The 19725-nt window shown below is 38.4% G+C and overlaps 1 protein-coding gene across 1 annotated transcript in view; it reads left to right on the top strand.

The window, feature by feature from the left end:
- LOC145260460 (dynein axonemal intermediate chain 4-like) overlaps positions 1-19725 on the top strand; it is a 160170-nt gene that overhangs the window by 99563 nt on the left and 40882 nt on the right. Inside the window, exons 14-16 of the mRNA XM_080118537.1 lie at positions 2705-2782; positions 10127-10200; positions 19399-19559. Coding sequence (XP_079974663.1) covers positions 2705-2782; positions 10127-10200; positions 19399-19559 — 313 coding nt within the window. The remainder of the gene's footprint in view (positions 1-2704; positions 2783-10126; positions 10201-19398; positions 19560-19725) is intronic.

Here is a 19725-nt window from a genome sequence, read left to right as displayed (position 1 = left end):
TTGCCCGGGTGTTTAGAGGTGTTTGTGCTCAGGTGGGTGAGGGTGGGGGTAACTCAAATCAAAAGAATAAGTGAAGTAATCACCCTGTTTAAATATTATATATAAAAAAAAATGTTAAAACTTTAAAAAATCAGAAAAACAAAAAAAGAAAACGTGAATGTGATGGAAAAAAACCCAGAAAAACAAACGTTAAAATTTCTTTAAAAAATCTGAGAAATAAAAACAAAAAAAAAACATAGAATGTGAAAAATGGCTTAAATAACCCTGTTTCGATATTAAAACTTTAAAAATCGAAAAAAAAAGAAGAAAAAGACATCTCACACCACGATTCGAACTTACAACCTTTAGAGATAAGAGGACGTTGATAAGCCTGTTTCAATATTAAAATTTAAAAAATCGGTGGGAACCCGGGTGTTTTCGGGTGTGTTTTTGGGTGTGTGTGGTCAGTCAGTGGTGGTGGTGGTGGTGGGGGGGGTTAATGAAAACCTAAGAATAAGCGAAGTAAAAAAAAAACAGAAAAATGAATGTTACGTGAAAAATGGCTTAAATAACCCTGCTTCAATATTAAAATTTAAAAAATCGAAAAAAAATGAAAACATCTCACACCACGATTCAAACTCAAAATATTTAGATAATGACCCAACGCTCTAACCAACTGAGCTAACACAACGTACATGAAATTGTGTCAGTTCTTCAAATATTTAAACTAAATCAGGTTATAACGTCGTCTGACGCATGCGTAGAACTGATCTCGTTATGAGAGGATGGTTTTTGCTGACCCCCCCCCTGTAGAAAGGTGTTGTTTTCAGGATGAAAAATTAACGTTTTTGGCCAATTTTTTTATATTTGTCGGGCGAAGGATGTGGCTTTCATATGAGACCAAGTTTGTCAATTTTTGTTCAGTCTGTCGAAAGTTTTATTAGGGGGCGTGTCTCGTCTCGAAATGAAAGCAACTGTCTGATATGACGATAAGCCGACATTTACCAAATGTTACATAGCTTTCTGGAGACCACTGGCCATGGGCCAGTAATTCGAATCGAGTTTCGCTTTTTTTTATACCGAAAAATGAATGCAACACGTGCCGATCCAAACATGTCGAATAATTAACGTTTCAAAGTCAGGCAAATTAAATAGAGAGGCGACCACCGTTGTTAAGTCGTAGATATTATGATTTAGACGTGATATAAAAAGTTTTAAAAATGAGCGACGTCCTCGAGAATCTGCCGGAAAAGAGCCTTTTGAAGACATACACAAATAGCGAACATACATACATACACACATTTTCGCTTTTATATATATAGACTAGCGGAGGGTACTCTGTGTTGCCCGAGTGTTTGGAGGTGTGTGTGCGGGACAGTTTTTAATGAGGTGAAAACCTAACTTTGGGGAGAAAAAGCAGCTCCTCGATTTATTAGAGGAGTGTTGTCCAAATGAAAGCAATCGTATGATATTATGGTGAAAAGCCGACATTGACCAAACATTTATATTGCTTTCTGGAGACCACACGACCAATTCGAATCCAGTTTCGCTTTTTTTATACCGAATAACGAAAGAAACACGCAGTGATCTAAAACTCTGGAAAAAATAGCGTTTAAAATTCAGGCAATAAATACATGCTGTTGTTAAGTCATACATATTATCATCTAGACAGCATATAAAAAGTTTTAAGAAGAAGTGAGCTGACCGGCGCTTCCCTGAAAAAAGCCTTTTGCAGGCATATAGAAAACGTGCACACACATACATACACACACATTTTTTTATATTTATGAACTAGCGGGGGTACCCGGCATTGCCTGAGTGTTCAGAGATGTGTATGTTGGGGGGGGGGGGGTAAATCAAAATAAAAGAATAAGCGAAGTAATAACCCTGTTTAAATATTATAAAAAACAAACGAATGATGTTAAAACAAAAACTAAAAAAAGAAAATGCAAACATTATGGAAAAAAAACCCAAAAAACGAACGATGGTAAAAAAAATCTGAAAAATAAAAACAAAAAAACACAGCGAACGCAAAAAATAGGTGTGTGTGTTGGCGGAGGTAGATGGAAACTAAAAGTAATAATTCAGTTTAAATATTAAAAAAAAACGAATAAAAACAAAAAAAAGGTTTAGGATGAAGGTAGGCTCGAACCCTAAGCCTTGAGGTTAATAGTCTGATGACATAATATGACACCGCGAAGGCAGTAACTTTATATGAGTCGAAAATAAGTGTTTATAAACCCAGGTTTTCTAGGTCAAATCTCATGCCATAGTAGCAAGAGGAGGAGGAGGAGCAGCGCGAATTTTGTAAGATAACAGTCGCTGAAATAAAAAGACTTTTACGACGTCGTTTCATAAGTGTTACATATGATCTCGGTAGCATATAAAAAGTTATAAGAAATACCCCCCCCCCCCCAAGAATCCTGCCGAAGAAAGCCTTTGGCGGACATACAGAAAAATGTACACACACACACACACACACACACACACACACACACACACACACACACACACACACACACACACACACACACATCTTAGCTTTTATATATATTATTATTATATTGATTAGATTAAACTTGTTCTTAATGATTGTTCCTAATTTTTAGTGAGGATATTTATTTTTGCATAATACATAAGTATAGCAAAGAATTTTCTATTCTGTGTTCGCTTGTCTTTGGACATTTATAATTTATTTAACAGATTTATCTGCTTGTTATTTCAGTTTCCTGAAAGAATGTTCCATACTGAACATGGAGTTACAGCTGTCAGTTTTTCTAATACAAACAGCAACTTATTAGCTGTAAGTGAGACATCTTTTCAAGCTAAACTTTTTTTCCAAACAGATTTTTGTTGAAACATTTTTTTGCCCAAACATTTTTTTGTCTAAACAATATTTTTATGTAGATATTTGTTGTCTAAATATTTCCTTTAGACTTTTTCATAATGAAAACAAATATGATATCCCTGCCTTCATCAATAGCAACTAATATCTCTTAGGTTTCGTTTGAATGTTTTGTATATCCCAATTGATCTATCATTCTCCTTTTTGTATTGTCTCCTAGTGTGCCTTAGCATTGCAATCTCTTCAATAGTATTGCAATCTCTTCAATAACATTGCAATGGACACCAACAAATCTTAGCTCCAACATTCTCGCTGTTCAAAATTCAATTCCTGCCTCCTAGTGTGCCTTGGCATTGCAATCTCTTTTCTCAATTTGTCTTTCTTAAGTAGTTGTTATCCTCATATGCAAATGAACACCAACTATAAAAAAATCAAACTACAAACACAAGTTCTTTTTCCCCAATGAAAATTAAATGACCAACATACGAAACAGTTCACATGCTTTGAAGCATGATAGCATTTATTTGTTATATATTTGTTTTTTGACAACTTTTTCGAATCTATGTGTACAGTAAAACAAACCCGTCATGTAAATTATTTACAGTTAAAATGTTATAAAAAACAAAAACTTGAAGTTTTAAATATATTTCAAAGAAATAAATTATGCCCAGTGCTAAAAAAAAAAAAAAACTGCCATGAAAAATGCTAACTTTAAAATATTTGGAAATACTCAGTGAAAAGTTTTATTTACTATTAAAAGAACAGACTGAAAAATATTATATAAAAATTGTTTTGTAGTAAAAGAAAAAGAAATAAAATGAAATATTCGACTTTCTCCGATAGAAATAAGTTCAAAAACGAGTTCACTTACTATATTTTGTTAGATTAAAATTATCCCAAATGTGCAATTATAATAATTATTATCCAAATGGAGAATTGTTCTTTCTCTTTAGAACACAGCCATATTTTTTATGCTTGTTAGCATGACCACGAGGTTGAATATCGAAAACTTTCTATATCTACAAGTTGATCAGGAAGTGACGTTACACTGTCATGTTCACTGGCCTACTCACTTGGTGGTGGTGGTTAAGTACACCTAAAAATAATAATAGTTATTTTCCTTGAACTTAAGGAAGTAGAGTTATCAAGTTATCACCCTTGAAAAGAGCACGTCTGCCATGGCAGTTTGAGAAGTAAATAAAATGCGTGACTTTAATTATAATGCATTCATCAGTTTCTATGTTATTTTATCATTTAACCTGTAAGTTGTTAAATAAATGTGTTAAAGGTTATACTTTATCCATTGATCATTTTTAGTTATTAAATCGATAACACACATCAGATGTAACACTCGACCAACGGAGTATGCTGTTCATCTGCCTTCCTGACTTTGTGCTAAATGCTGAAGCCACTGAATATCTCCATTGCTGCATTGTTCAACACTGGCAGCAGGTGCTTGTCATAACCAAATAACTATAGTGTTTCAATCACTCAGGATCCAATTGATACAATCTTATCTGAATCCTTCTGTCAATAGAAGACCTGGATTGTAATGACAAAGATGATGCGTAAGTCACAAAGCTATTTACAACGGAATCAACACTGGACTTCCACCATTCTTGGGCAATAGTGTGTGATGTTGTGAAACTTAGAGTACAAACCGACACATTGTAAGACATTTACATTAAAAACTCGTCTTCCTACCACAACAGAAAAAAACTTTTTTTTCTTTTCTCATGTGTTTAATGTCAGGAAGAATTTCCATCGACAGAACTTCTTTACAAGGGTTTTCTGCTTGTGAAACATCTTACTTCAGGACTGCTTCCTTGTAAATGGTGATAACATAGTTAATGTCAATGAATACCTGTCAGAAATCACTCCATAAATTCTTTTTTTTGTTTGCCTTTAAAACATGTGGTCATACGACAATTTCTCACTTTTTATGTAGTTCTTTACAAATGGTGATCAATGTAGAAGCGTTTACATCACGATGTCAAGTAAACATTTACCGTTATGAATATGAGTTCTACCAAACATTTTAAAAATATCCAAAAGACAAACGCTGTCCATAAACTCCAAAAATGTTAGTAGATTATCAATCTAAAGTATGAAGAAAGTCCAACATCTGCCTCCAAAACCAGCATTGACCACCATTTCTTTAAACATTAAATGATTATCAAAAACAAAAGAATTTAATGCAAAACTTTGCAGAAATCATGAGTGTGATATTATTTGCATACAAGGCAATTCAATTCGACTACCGAGATTTTGATTGTATTCAAAATAAGTACAAAATTATAAATTGCTAACAATCGTAAATTGCTAAAATCGTAAATTTTAATTTTCTTTAAAAAAAAACTAACTATTTGATCCATTTACGTGATTTTTGGAACATTATATCTTCGTGGATGGCATAGACACACACACATAGGCCCTTAACGTCGAGGACGACGATTGGCAAGGCGCTTCAGTCTTCTACAGTTCAGGAAGTCTGTGTATTGCTGGCAGGATCTTTTGGCACCAGATCTTATAGCAGCTTGCCACTTTACTCGGTTGCCGGCAGAGGTTTCCCAAGTGTTGTGAGGGATGCCGAAGACCTGGAGGTCACGTTTCAGGACATCCTTGTAGCGGAGGCGTGGCCTGCCAGCACAGCGAGGGGCATCAGCTATCTCTCCAAAGAGAAGTGCTTTTGGTAGCCGGCTGTCGTCCATGCGGCAGGTGTGGCCAGCCCAACGTAAGCGACGGATGCGCAGCACTGTGTACATGTCAGTACTCTTGGTCGTGGAGAGGATAGCTGTGTTTGGTACATGATCCTTCCATGTGAATCCAAGAATTGTGCGCAGGCATCGGAAGTGGAAGGCGTTCAGACGGTGTTCGTGTCGGCGGTAGGTGCACCAAGTCTCACTGCCATACAGGAGAGTGCTGAGGATGCAGGCCTCGTAAACCTTGATCTTTAGGTGTAGCGAGAGGGACTTGTTATTCCAGACTCTCTCACTAAGCCTGCCGAAAGTTGTTGATGCCTTTCCAATGCGGGAGTCCAGTTCACAATCAAGACTGTTGGTGTTATCAACTGTAGAACCCAAGTAAGTGAACTTGGTGACGTTTGACAGTACATGATTGTTTACGGTTATTATGGGTGAAAGCCCAGCAGGCTGGGCAAAGACCACCGTCTTGCCTAGGCTGATTTTGAGACCAAACTCCTCGCAGGCAGAAGCAAAGGAGGAGCACATTGCCTGAAGCTCAACCTCCGAGTTGGCGATGAAGGCAGCATCATCAGCGTACAGGAGTTCACGGATCTGTACGCGGTTAACCATAGTTTTTGAGCGTAGCCTGGCCAGGTTGAATAGGCCTCCAGTACTGCGAGTGTGAAGGAGCACTCCAGTTGGGTTTGGGAAGGCTCGGCGCAGAACAGCTGAGAAATATATTCCGAACAGAGTAGGAGCTAACACGCAGCCTTGCTTGACACCACAAGAGATGGGGAACTCTTTAGAACGAGAGCCCTCAAACTGTACTGTAGCCTTCATCTGATCGTGAAATTCTTGTATGGTTTTCAGGAGTTTGGGAGGGCAGCCCAGTAGACGGAGGACTAGAAATAGCCCTGATCTGCTAACATAATCAAAGGCCTTCGTCAAGTCAACGAAAACTGCATAGAGAGGACGGCCTTGCTCAATGCATTTCTCCTGGATCTGACGAACAGAAAAGATCATGTCAGTGGTAGAGCGGCCAAGTCGAAAGCCACATTGACTCTCAGGAAGAATTCTGTTGGCAATAATCTGGAGACGTGGCAGGACTAAGCGGGCATAGATCTTTCCAGGCTGGGAAAGTAGAGATATGCCACGGTAGTTGTTGCAGTCGCAGCGAAACCCTTTGTTCTTATACAGGGTAACTATGTTGGCGTTACGAAGTTCATCGGGAATAGTACCTTCATTCCAGCAGATTGAGAAGAGATGATGGAGTTCCTCAGTTAGTGAGTCACCACCGCATCTGAAAGATTTCTGAAGGTAGCCCATCCACGCCGGGGGCTTTGTTGTTCCTCAGTAGCTTGATGGTCTTGTGTACTTCATCGATGGTGATGTCGTAATCTAGCTCATGGAGGACTGGTAGTTGGGGAACAGCAGCTATTATAGCAGCCTCACTAGCTGCTACAGGTTGAGCATACAGTGAGCTGTAGTGCTCCACCCAACGGTCAAGCTGATCATCAGGATTGGTGAGTAGTTCTCCGGTCAGAGATCGCAAAGGAGATGATTTCTTCACAGGAGGACCTAGAGCCTCTTTCAGAGCTTGGTACATGCCACCGGTGTTGCCGGTGGCAGAGCAGTCTTCAGCACGCTTGGAGATGTCACTCCAATAGTTGTGTTTAGCCTCTCGAGTTAGGCGCTGCACTTTTGAGCGGCTCTGCTTCCAGAGGCTAGTAGCTTGAGGAGAGGGGTCCTGCATCACAGCCAGTCTTGCCGCTCGCTTTTCTGCTAGTGCTTGATGGAGTGTGTCCGCGTGGTGTCTGAACCAGTCCGGCTGCTTTACTGTACGTCTACCAAAACTGGAGAGTGCGCAAACTCCAACAGTGTCACGAATCCGCAGCCAGGCAGAGGCAGCATCCTGAGGGGGTGCAGACTGGCCAAAGGTGGATTGTATTGAAGCTTGAAAATGTTGGCATTTCTCCTTGGACTTAGTAGCAAGAACATTGAGCGTTGAAAGTGGTTTTGAGCAAGACAGGTGGATTTTCTTTGGCTTTAGTTTAAGCTTACAGCGCACAAGTGAGTGGTCTGTGTCACAGTCCGCAGAGTGCATTGTCCTGCAGTGGATGATATCCTGGAGGTGCTTCTTTTGAGTGATCACATGGTCCAGCTGGTGCCAGCGCTTAGAGCGTGGGTGTTGCCATGTCATCTTCGACCACGGTGAGCCCTTAAAGAAGGTTGATGGGATGCACAGCCTGTGTGTAGCACAGAGTTCCAGAAGACGCTGTCCATTTTCATTCATAGAGCCCACTCCGTGAGGACCCAGGACATCAGGCCAGGCATTGGTGTTACTGCCTACTCGAGCGTTGAGATCACCCAGGATGATTATGCGGTGACCGCGGTCGATTTTGGAGAGGGTCTCACTCAGCTGGAGATAGAAAGCATCTTTCTGGTCATCCGGCGAGGTGAGGGTTGGGGCGTAGGCAGACAATAGGGACACTGGACCAGAGGTGGTGTGTAGCTGTAGTGACATTAATCTGGGAGAGATGGCGACGGGAGTTTCGACAAAGCTGAGCAGCTTGTTGCAGATGGCAAAACCCACTCCATGTTTTGGTCTCTCCAAGTCAGGGTAGCCAGTCCAGTAAAATGTGAAGTTAGCTTCACGTATGGAGCCATTTCCAGTGAGCCATGTCTCGCCTAGTGCTGAGACATCCACCCCCAACCGGAGTAATTCCAGGTCGATAACAGCAGACTTCCGAGGATGAAAACTGTCAAGAGAGGAAGTCACCCCAAGGGAGCGGACATTCCAGCAGGCCAGGTGTAGTGGGGAGGCAGTAGCAGGATGTCGACCGGGGCGCGCCTGCCTAGAACGCGGGCCCTGCCGAGCAACGACAGCACCCCCGACTGCAGGGGGCTCCCGAATTGCCAGTCGCTGAGAATTTATTCTTGACATATCCATAGTAGTTGCCTGAAACGTCAAGCGCCGGGGCAGGGAAGTAGTGGATGAGTGCATGCCCAGAACAGAACATCCACCTCTGGACCCAACATTGCGGACCCCAGCGGAGCACAGGAGTGCGACAGCTGGAGCAGTGGTAGGTTGCCCCGCAGTACCCGCTAACTGGGTGTTGATCCCTGACCGTTGATCGTTCTTGATTCATCCGCTCAGTGATCCGCCATGGGAGACCGGTGGTTGAAAAATATATCAGCTGCGCTCATACCATGACTGCCAACTCCTGCTGCCGAGATGACATTTTGCTATTTGACCACATAGCTGGGGTCTGGATTGGTGTAAGCCAGGGCGTGTCCTCACGCCGGAGGGCCATGCACTCAACACCTCTGGGGCTCCAGACTACTCCGAGATCCCACATACACTTAGCCTGGGGCCGCAAGGTACCCAGTTAAACCGTGATGTACCACGAGGAGGTGGCATGCGAGTCTTGACCAGTGAGACGCTCTAACCACCAGTGGGCAGGGCTTACTAAACTGCCTCCCCTTCACTCTTGCGAGTATAGGTGGCGGTTACAGCTGGAAGCAAGAGGAGCAAAGCACCTGAAAGCCAAGCAGCTAAGCACTCTACACATTCACTAAGCTACAACACTACACGCTCAAAGGCCCTGTGTGCAACACACCACATCACTTAGATGCTATAGAAATGCTATTCAAAAAAGGGACGATCATCAAATCAACATTAAAATGTCAACGAAAATAAGATTAAGGTCCTAACACCATTCTTGTTTCAGTCTATCAACAATCTTCCACATTGCGTGTGATGTTAGATATTCCATTGCCATCAGGGAAACTAAAATAATTATAATTGGCGGCAATTTAACAGCCATAATATCCCATACGCAAACAAATTTAGCTTGTGCCATTAATTGTTCCTCATCTTTTGATTGATAATCATTCCATTTTATTAACCAATACCCTTGAGTACCTCTTGGCCTTGATAATAATAAAAATAGTACAAGCAAGTAAAATGATTAGTGAATTACATTCTCGAATAGCAAATTTTGTTATCTCATTCAATCACTGTTCAGACTGAACAAATCTTTGTAATTGAGATGTTTTTCTGTATTGATCGATCAGTAATTTTTTCAGATATTTTTCTGTTCTTAAAAAAAGGATCACCGATTCCAGAAAACAAATAAAGAAGAGGAGAAATGCATTTGTTTGCCTGTAAAATGTAAATTGAATTGAACTCCGCAAAAAAATACTGAAAGGAAAACATAATTCACTTACAAATCACAATCTTTATTATAAACTGTTACGCCTGATCATGCATGTTATTGGATTAATAACCATCCAAATATTATCAATGGACGAATCATTAATCATTAACAGATGTATTGAACAATTTCCAGATTAAATGCTAATGCAGAAGTCGCTGAATGCATGATGATTTAAAAGTCTGTGATGTGAGACAAATTTTTCTCGATTTCTCAAATGGCCGACTTGCTGTACTCAAGGACGATAACTCTATTTTCCTCGATCCAAGGGAAATAACTCTATTATCTTTCTGTTTTAGGTTGATATCTAACATAAACATTACAATTTATTGACTCCCAATTCTTTTTTTGCTTTCCGTAGAAATTACATGATGACTCTCATTTTTAAACTTTGATTGTAGGTTGGCTTGTACAACGGAAGCCTTGTTATTTACGACATGGTTACAAATTCCAATGAACCTGCCCTCCATAATTTGTAAGTTTCTCGTCGACATTATTCACCACAGATGTTTATACATGCAAACAAAGTAAAAAAGCAAGAATTTAATTAATTGTTAATTGTTATATAAAGAGCAAAATAGCTCTATGTCCAGATAAAGCTTGAAACATACGCAACAAACACCCTAAAATTTAGTTTAACCACAGATCTATAATATCTAAAATTAAAAAAAAAAGAGATTCATTCTTTGGGGTTGGTTTCAAATGGCCATTTATATCATTTAATATTATCAAGATGTACAAACATCTTTTAATGTTATCATGTAAAGGCAATTAACTCAGATTTTTTTTCCCCTTATGCTGACTCGAGTTACTTGTGTGTCTGCTCAGTGAAAGAGAAAGATGGGTGAGGAAAGGGGAGAGGGAAATCAAAGGAAGTTGTGGGGGGCGGCGGAGAGAATGATAGAAGTGATATTACACTGTTGTCCCAAGAAATGCCGTGTAAAGTAACAAATCTGTTGCACATAAAAAATATTGCAATCTTTTGTTCCAATCAAATTTCAAGATGGAGGAATTAATAAAACATTTAGATGCAAAAAAGTTCCAAATCTAATTATGGCGTTTTTAATCAAATAAAAAAGTTTATTATTTTATTGACATTTAAAATCTGACATTTAGAGAATGATACACTGGCTCAACATTTCTCTCAAACTGAAAACAGTTTTGAATATATATAAGTGCATATTTACTCAAACAAATGGCTTCCTATTTTGAAAGTGACTCACACCAAACAGCGTAGACTTTACTGAATATTATATTATGATATATGAGCTGCCTTCAATAAGTTTCCAGAATTATTTTTTCATACAGGCAATTAAAATTGTTGTAGACTCTTGAAAATTCAGTATGTTATTGCTATACACATCTTATGAGATGATTGACCAATTTTTATGATTTAGGTTTAAATGAACAGCTACAGCAGGAATTGGAATACATCCTACTAAAGCCTGATTGTCACAGCTGGTGAATTTCGAAAATGCAATCTGGAGGTGAGGACTCTTTAGAAGAAACATGCAATAAAATTATGTTTTAAACTTGGAAAAAATACCACAAAAACATATGGAATGCTTTAGACTGCTTTTGGATCATCTTACATGAATCGAGCATCAGTTTTTGAATGGCATAAGAGATTCAAGGAAGGCAGGGAGTCTGTGAAGGATGATAAGAGGTATGGGAGGAGTAAGGAAGTCAGAATTGGCCAAATAAATAATTTTATGAATAAGCACCATCGTGTCTATGGAGATAATAAGTTCACAGTTTGATGTCAGTGTGGGAACTGTATACATAATTATTTGTACGGAACTGAAGATGTGGAATATTTGTGCAAAGTTTTTCACAGTCTATTTGACCAAGATGGGCATTAAAACAGTTCCTCACCCTCCCTATTGTTCAGACCTTGCACCCTGTGACTTTTGATTATTCCCTTAGCTCAAGGAAAACTTTAGAGGCTGTTGTTATGAGACAATTGAGGAGATGAAAGAGGCTGTGACGAGGGTCATTGACATGTGAACACAAGAGGGCTTCCATGGGCCTTTCAGAAGTTGTTGAAATGATACAACAAGGGCATTGAAGCCGGAGGAGATTACTTTGAAGAGGACTAGAGTTTTGATATGTGTGCTATCGACAAAAGTGCCCATATGAAAAGTGCCCATATGAAACTTATTGAAGACATGTTGTATTTTATTTTATGAAGTTTACTTATTTTTATTTATATTATTATTATTATGTTTACTTATTTTTATTTATATTATCATTATTATGTTTACTTATTTTTATTTATATTATTATTATTATTATGTTTACTTATTTTTGGACATTTTCTTTTCCATTATGTTTATTTTTTTATGAATAAAAAATCCATAGTTTTGGAGAATTTTAAGTAAATATTCATTCATTTTCTTTTAGTGTGGGTCACTTTCAAACAGGAAGTTGTTTGTCTTGATAAATATGCGATGGTACCCAATTTTGCTGTTTTTAAAAGAAATAAAATCATTTTTACAGTTTTTTTATCAGAAATTTTTTTTTACTCTTGTTCTTCCCAAACAAGGTATATTACTATTTGGATGTAAGGAGCTACTATTTGAGATCATATCTAGAGTGACACTGTGTAGGGAATTGAGCAGTGAGATGTCTGTTCGCATTATATTTAAATTTCTTGCATGTTAGCACAGGGAAGCAGGAAACAAGGAGAGAATTCCAAAGTCTAGCAGTTTTAGAGAAGAAACTATTATAGTAAAAAGCTATCTGGCATCCAGAAATCTGTACAGTGAAAGGGTGGAATTTTGCTACTTGTCGACTTAATTGGGTGTATGTAAATTGAGGAAGCACAAGTGTTACAAATTCGTCAAGGCACATTCCATTAAACTACTTGTAAAACATGGATACAACATTGTAGCAATGGGACTTATTAGATTGGTGACTCGCTTTTGAAACTTGTCTAAGAGAGAAAGAGAGACTAGTGGAAGATGAATCAGTCCATATGTGGTAACAATACTCCACGCATCAGTGAATGATAGCTTTGTAGAAATACAGAATACTGTCAGGTGTAAGTAGTTTTCTAGTACAGTAGAGGGAGCCCACTTTCTTTGCAGTAGACTTGGCAATATCTTCTATGTATTTATTCAAATCTATGTTATCTATGAATGTTAAGCTGAAGAGCTTGAATGATACGCTCTCAAATAGGGTGTTATCAGTCATAGCAATAATTGGTTGAGAAAGTTTCTTATAATTGTTAAAGAAAAAAAGCTTAGTCTTAATAGCATTAACCCTTTACTGCCGAACTGTACTTTCAAGTCACCTTTAAAAAAACACCTGAATATGAAATATTTCTTACTATTATAAGCCTTGTCAGCCCAACTGGTCTTCAAAGTACAGGTCTATGCATGGTTCAACAAGTGAATGAAAGGTTTATGTTTGTGCGTCAGTTGCACACTAACTTCCATCACGTGTGGGGTTCATGATAAAAAAAATTATTTATTGCATAAAAAAATTCTAGTGGTAAAGGGTTAAACCATCTATTTATGCCCCCATTCTGCTACAGACTGTAGGGATTTAAGTACGAAAATTTTATTAGAATAACGAATATCAATAGCACAACAGCTATCTATTATATAAAAAATTTTTTAACTGCCTTCATCTCATTAACTTGTTAATTTTGTTAGAATCTTGACACAAGGGCAGACAGAAAAGTGAGTGAATTCAAGAACAGTTGTATTTAACTGAGATCATTTTTTTATATTTGGCTGGCAGGGCTATCTAGCGTTGCCCAGGACAAAAGTGTGACATATTTTTGATAAAACTTTTGTCGCTCTTTCTACTTCTTTCCAACTCTCTCTTTCTCCTCCACCCAGCCCATTTCCCCTGTGAAGTCCACACCCAAATCCACATGCAGACAACCCACCTTTCTGCAACATATTCCTCAAGGATGAGTCAGACATACATCCAAGCAGCATAACATTAATGTGGGAGTGCTTCAGAGGTCGATCCTTGGACCACTATTATTCCTGATATTCATCAATGACCTCCCCGATAATATTGAGTCCAAGATGGGTATATTTGGTGATGATACAATGCTCTATAATATGCATTAGGGAAGAACAGATGTACACAAATCCAAGACAATGGCAGAAAATGACCTCCAGATCATAGTTGAATGGGGATGTAAATGGATGGTGACATTTAATGCTAGTAAGACTAAGCTGCTCTCCTTTAACAATTACAAGAAACCTCTCCAACCCCCGATATCCATGACAAATAACACCCTACCTGAGAATTCTTCCCTCAAACTCATTGGTTTAGCATTCACAGGAAATATGAACTGGAATAAATACATTGAGGACATTGCAAAGGCTGCTGCAAGGAAGGTGGGCTCCCTCTATCGTGCTAGAAAAGTGCTCACACCTGAGAGTATCCTGTGCCTCTATAAGGCCACCATTCGCCCATGTATGAAGTATTGTTGCCACATCTGGGCTGGTGCATCTACCACTCGTCTCTCCCTCTTGGATAGGATCCAAACAAGGGTCTGCAATCTAATAGGTCCCACTTTGTCAACTAGGCTCCAACCCCTGTCTCATCACCGCAATATTGCATCCCTGTGCCTGTTTTACAAGTATTTTAATGGAATGTGTTCTGATGAACTCATTGCATGCATGCCCACTTGATGTACACATATCCCCAACAAACCTGCTTAGTAACAAAATCACACCCCTTCACTGTTGGGGGTCCCTAAATGTCAGAAAGTTTTCTACACTAATAGCTTCTTTTCTTCCGTAGAACAGCTAAACTTTGGTATTCTCTTCCTGTTGCCTGCTTCCCAAACTGCACTGACATGCAGAAGTTCAAATACCACGTAAAACAACATCTTATTCTTCCTTAGACATGGTCACAATTAGTAGCCCCTTACGTTCAAGTGGCAATATGCTTTGTTTGGAGTGAAGGTGAGTAAGCCAGGACCGCTGCGAAGAAGGTGGGTTCTCTCTACCGTGCTAGAAAGCTATTAACGCCTGAAAGTATCCTATACCTCTATAAGGCCACTATTCGCCCATGTATGGAGTATTGCTGTCATATTTGGGCTGGTGCATCTGCCACTAGTCTCTCGCTCCTAGACAAGGTTCAAAAGAGAGTCGTCAACCTGATAGGTCCTGAACTGTTAGCTAAACTTCAGCCTCTGTCCCATCGACGAAATGTTGCATCCCTCTGCTTGTTCTACAAGTATTTTAATGGTGAATGCTCTAACGAACTGCAAGCACTTGTACCCCTTCAACGTAAATACCCCCGACAAACCCGACAAGCAGCTAAATCCCACCCCTTCACAGTAGAGATCCCTAGATGCAAGAGAACCTTCTACTCCAGTAGTTTCTTCCCCAGAACAGCTAGACTTTGTAATTCCCTTCTGGGTCCCTGCTTCCCCGACTGTACTGACATGCAAAAGTTCAAGTGCAACGTGAACCGACATCTTGCTGCCCAACGTCTTACACAGTACCCCTGGTGCTTATGTCCCTGATAGTAGCCCCCTACAATAAAGTGGCAATGTGCCTTGTTTGGGGTGAAAATGTAAAAAAGAAAAAAAGAAAAATGAATGATTTAAAAAAAAATTTAGATATTGTTCATCAAGGGCAATGCTGCTCAAGAAAATATCAACTTTGTGGGTATTTTATATTATTTTTTATTGGAATCCTTTGAGATGAACAATTTGTATATTTATTTATTTGCAGATTGTTGTCCTCATTCTCATAGTTGTTGTTTCACCACGTTTCGACCAACTATTCTTTGGGGCTCGTGGCACAATGGATAGAGGCATCGAGTCTCTACACTTCCAGGTGAGCATTGTCTGCAGATTACAATTTCAATCCTACCCAAAGCAGGCCAAAGGATTAATTGGCCAAAACGTGATGAGACAACAACAACTATGGAAGGCAGTAATTACTAAGGATACAGTTAAGAGACTTAGCATTCCTATCTCGTCACGGTTAATCACCTGACGCAGGCCAATGGATGAGTTGGCCGAAACATCATAAAACAACAACTATGAAGATGAGGATAACAGTCCGCAAATAAATAAATATTTGTGGACATTTGTTTTGCATTTTTCTTTTAGCTGGACATACATACATACATACATACTTACATACATACATACATACATACATACTTACATACATACATACAGACAACTGCCTATTATATGATAGACTAGCAGAAATATTTGGTGTTGCCCAGGTGCACAAATAATAAATAGAAAAATGAAGTTCCATGTTAATTTCATTGTGGGAATTTGTTAATTGTATTTTAATGTAAGAATTTCAAAAACAAAAGATGCAGTAAAAATTCGATTTAACTTAAAAACGGATAAAAACATGAAAATGTAATCGCCCTAAAAAAGAAGTACCTGACCACCTCCCCACCAGATTCTTCGGCAGTTCTACCTCCCTCCAATTGGATTATGGGATGGGATTATGGGTGGTAAACAAAAGATTAAGGGATACAAAGAAAAGAAACTATTTTCAGGATATTGAGCACTTTTTGATGACAATATACCACTTTCTATCTCATGCAAAGCGATTTTCTTAAATGCTGCCTCAGTCATGAAAGATTTCTCTTTACGGTCCGTCGCAACAGCCATGTTACTTTGTGGGGGGTTATCTCAATGCAGTATGTCTCCTTCAAAAGTAGGAGAGAAAAAACTTAAAAATAAAACAAACTGAAATTAATTCAATTTTAAAAATAACAAAATAGAACTAATTTTTTTTTTACAAAAATAAATTTTTTTCATGTTTGAAAAATGATTGATTACTTATTATGTTGTGAAAAGAAAAAAAAGAAACTGATTCATGCTGGGTGTGAACCTGAAAAAAGAAGGCAGTAAACGAACATATTATCCATTAGACTAACATCGCAACGACATTAGGACATTGCAAATTTATGTTTTTAAAATGAAAGTAGGAATGAACAGCATTCATGCATGCATGGAATTGTTAAAGGGCGTTGAAGTCATGATTTTTACCTGTCCCCCAATAAATAAAATGACATTTAGAATTGATGATTTTTTAAAAAATTTTTTACGTATTATACATCCGGATTCCTGTTCTTTCAGTCAATACCATATTCATCATAGGTTGTTTTGTACTTTTTGACTTTTAGCCACACACACACACACATTTGCCCTTTATATAATAGACTATCAGAGCTACCTGGTTTTGCCTGGAACCAATAAAAAACAAAATAAATATTAAATAGTACTTTAAAAAAAATTTTTTTTTTATATTACATTTTTACCCCAAACAAGGCACAGTGTCATTTTGATGTAGGGAGCTACTATCAGTATGTGTAACATATTTGCTGCCAAATCACTACTACCCCCCCCTCTCCTCTCCCTAACTCTAGAAGAGAAATTTGTTTTGTCATGCACAATCTTACTTTGTAGGATATTAAGCACTATGGATTATGACGCTTGGGCAATACCAACAAAAGGACAGAGAAGTTCTTCCAGGTGACAATTTGTTTGAACACACATGAAATTAAGGAAGATTCCAGACCACTACTCCCTTTCCTCTGCTCATGTTAAATTTTAATCTGAAAAAAGTTTATTGTATGACATTAAAAATTGTGTTTACTCCTTCTTAGCAGAATCTTTACCAGGATTACGCTTGCCATTTATATAAAAGATTATTTCAACATGGTCTGCAAAAAAAAATAAGGTTCTGTTTAGCTTGGTCCCTAAAAGACTTTTAAGTTTCTGGTAACTTTTAAAATCCTATAAACCAAAAAATACTTAAAGAAAATAATTTTTTTTATCTAAACATGTTTTAAAACAGTTTATTCTATATTTTTCAAAAAAAATATTTAAATATGGGGAGGGGGGATGTCATTAACTGGAATTGAACCTAAAACGTTCCAGCATGCACCTTTCATTTTATCAACTGAGCTAATTGCACATATTATTAGAGACCGTTTGAAATTAATGTATTTATTAGTTTTTAGTGCTTTGGCAGGAAAGGAATGTAACTATGTGCAGACAAAACTAATGAAAGTACAATGAAATTTCCCCCCCCCCCAACAAATTATTTTTCATTTCTTCCCCAAGGAATTAATCATTTGTTTCTAAATATTAGGTCTTATACAACCGAGGCAATGCCGATTAAGAAAATACCAAATCTGTAGGATTTTGATTTTTAAAGTTTTAGTGAGACATACGTACATGATGGCAGCAAATTCGTTTTCGAACATTGCCATTACTTGATATAGCACAAAAAAAGTAATATACAGAAACACGAAAAAAAATCAGTGATGGGCTGCACAAAGGTGGCTGTTAATCCCTGCCAAACTCTGGCATTCTTTGGTACACATTGTGCAGACATGTGCGCCACTAGCAGCACGTTCTTGATGGTCACTTCTATGTATAATCAAATGGCGCTTCAAACCACCTGCTGTTTTGTACACCTGCCCACAGTTGACACAGGTTAGATCTGGCAACACAAGACTGCTTGGTGGCCCACTGCGCTGATGAGTAGTCTGGTGGCTTATCAGCCCAGCTCTGCTTAGACATAATCTTCTGCACACCTCACACTCCAGACCAATTTGGCGCCCCCGCCCATCCACTGCTCCTTTCACCCTTCCTTTCTGGATATCATGTTTCAGCCGCTCATACTGGGTTCGATCTGCCTCAAACATGCCCACACCTCTCCGCAAGGTCCTTTCCCACTCTCCACGATCCAAATCAAGACTCTCCCAGGTTCTTTCATCTATCTCACATTTTTTAAGTTTGACCTCAAACAATCTTTGAATCTCATTTTAGGCTTTTGAGCCAAACGTCTTCCCTCGGCGAGCTCGCCATAAAGGAGTTGTTTGGGAAGTCGACTGTCTAACATCCTCACCACATGTCTACTCCATCTCAGTCTATGTTTGATAATGTGAGCTTCAATGCTTAGACATTGGGTCCGTTCAAGCACCTCCACATCACTGACATACATTTGCCCACACCTAAGATTCACCGTAGGCACATCTGGTGAAACCGCTTGAGACGTCTCAAATGCTTCCTGTATGTTGTCCAAGTTTCACAGGCATAGAGAAGAGCAGAGAGAACGCATGCGGCATAAAACCTTAATCTTTGTTGGCAGCGAGATCTCATGAACGTTCCACAAACGCCTGGCCAACTTTCCAAAGGCATCACTTGCCCTGCTGATCTGTAACGATACCTCATCATCCAGGGCACCTGACATACTTAGTGTGCTACCCCAGTATACAAACTTAGTGAAAACCGCTATCCTTGACTCACAGATATATATACATACATGCATACATACATACATGCATACATACATACATACATACATACATACATACATACATACATACATACAGTATGAAGAATATTTTATTACCACTTAACAGATTTTTGATATTTTTTTAAAAATAACTTTTTCTTTCCGTCAATAAGTATATGCATCATACAGATGTTTTCTTCAACAACTAAAAAAACAAAAGATTTATTATCAACATTAATTGTTCCCAGAAACCTGAGGGAAACACAATTTATCACATGAAAAAAATCATCATCATCATCATCATCATCATCATCATCATCGTCGTCGTCGTCGTCGTCGTCGTCGTCGTTGATATTGTGTAAGTTGTGTTATGACTAATAGGATTTCTTTTTCTTCTCGCTCTGTCTTTGCAGCCAATGCCCTTCTAAACATACGGGGCCCATTGGTCAGGTTAGATGGATTGAGAAAGAGGCAAGTAGTTCTGATGATTCCGAAAACACAGAATTTCTTATCAGTATTTCTAAAGATGGACGCGTCACATCCTGGTTAATCCAAAAAGGATTTGAAAGCAACGGTAACGTAATTTGTCATGGAATTCAAACAGACATTTTTTTTTTTAAATACTTTTTATTTGACTGTTGTAGCCCTAGGAAAGAGTCATAAATTTGAATTGACAATTTTTTTAAAATACATTTTTATTTGGAAAAAATAATTTTTAATAATTTCACTAAGGCTTCGTT

This window comes from Euprymna scolopes, chromosome 3 (assembly GCF_053919585.1).
Source record: "Euprymna scolopes isolate OS-2025 chromosome 3, ASM5391958v1, whole genome shotgun sequence".
NCBI classification, from domain to species: Eukaryota; Metazoa; Mollusca; class Cephalopoda; order Sepiida; family Sepiolidae; genus Euprymna; species Euprymna scolopes.
This window is presented reverse-complemented; position numbering and strand designations above follow the sequence as displayed.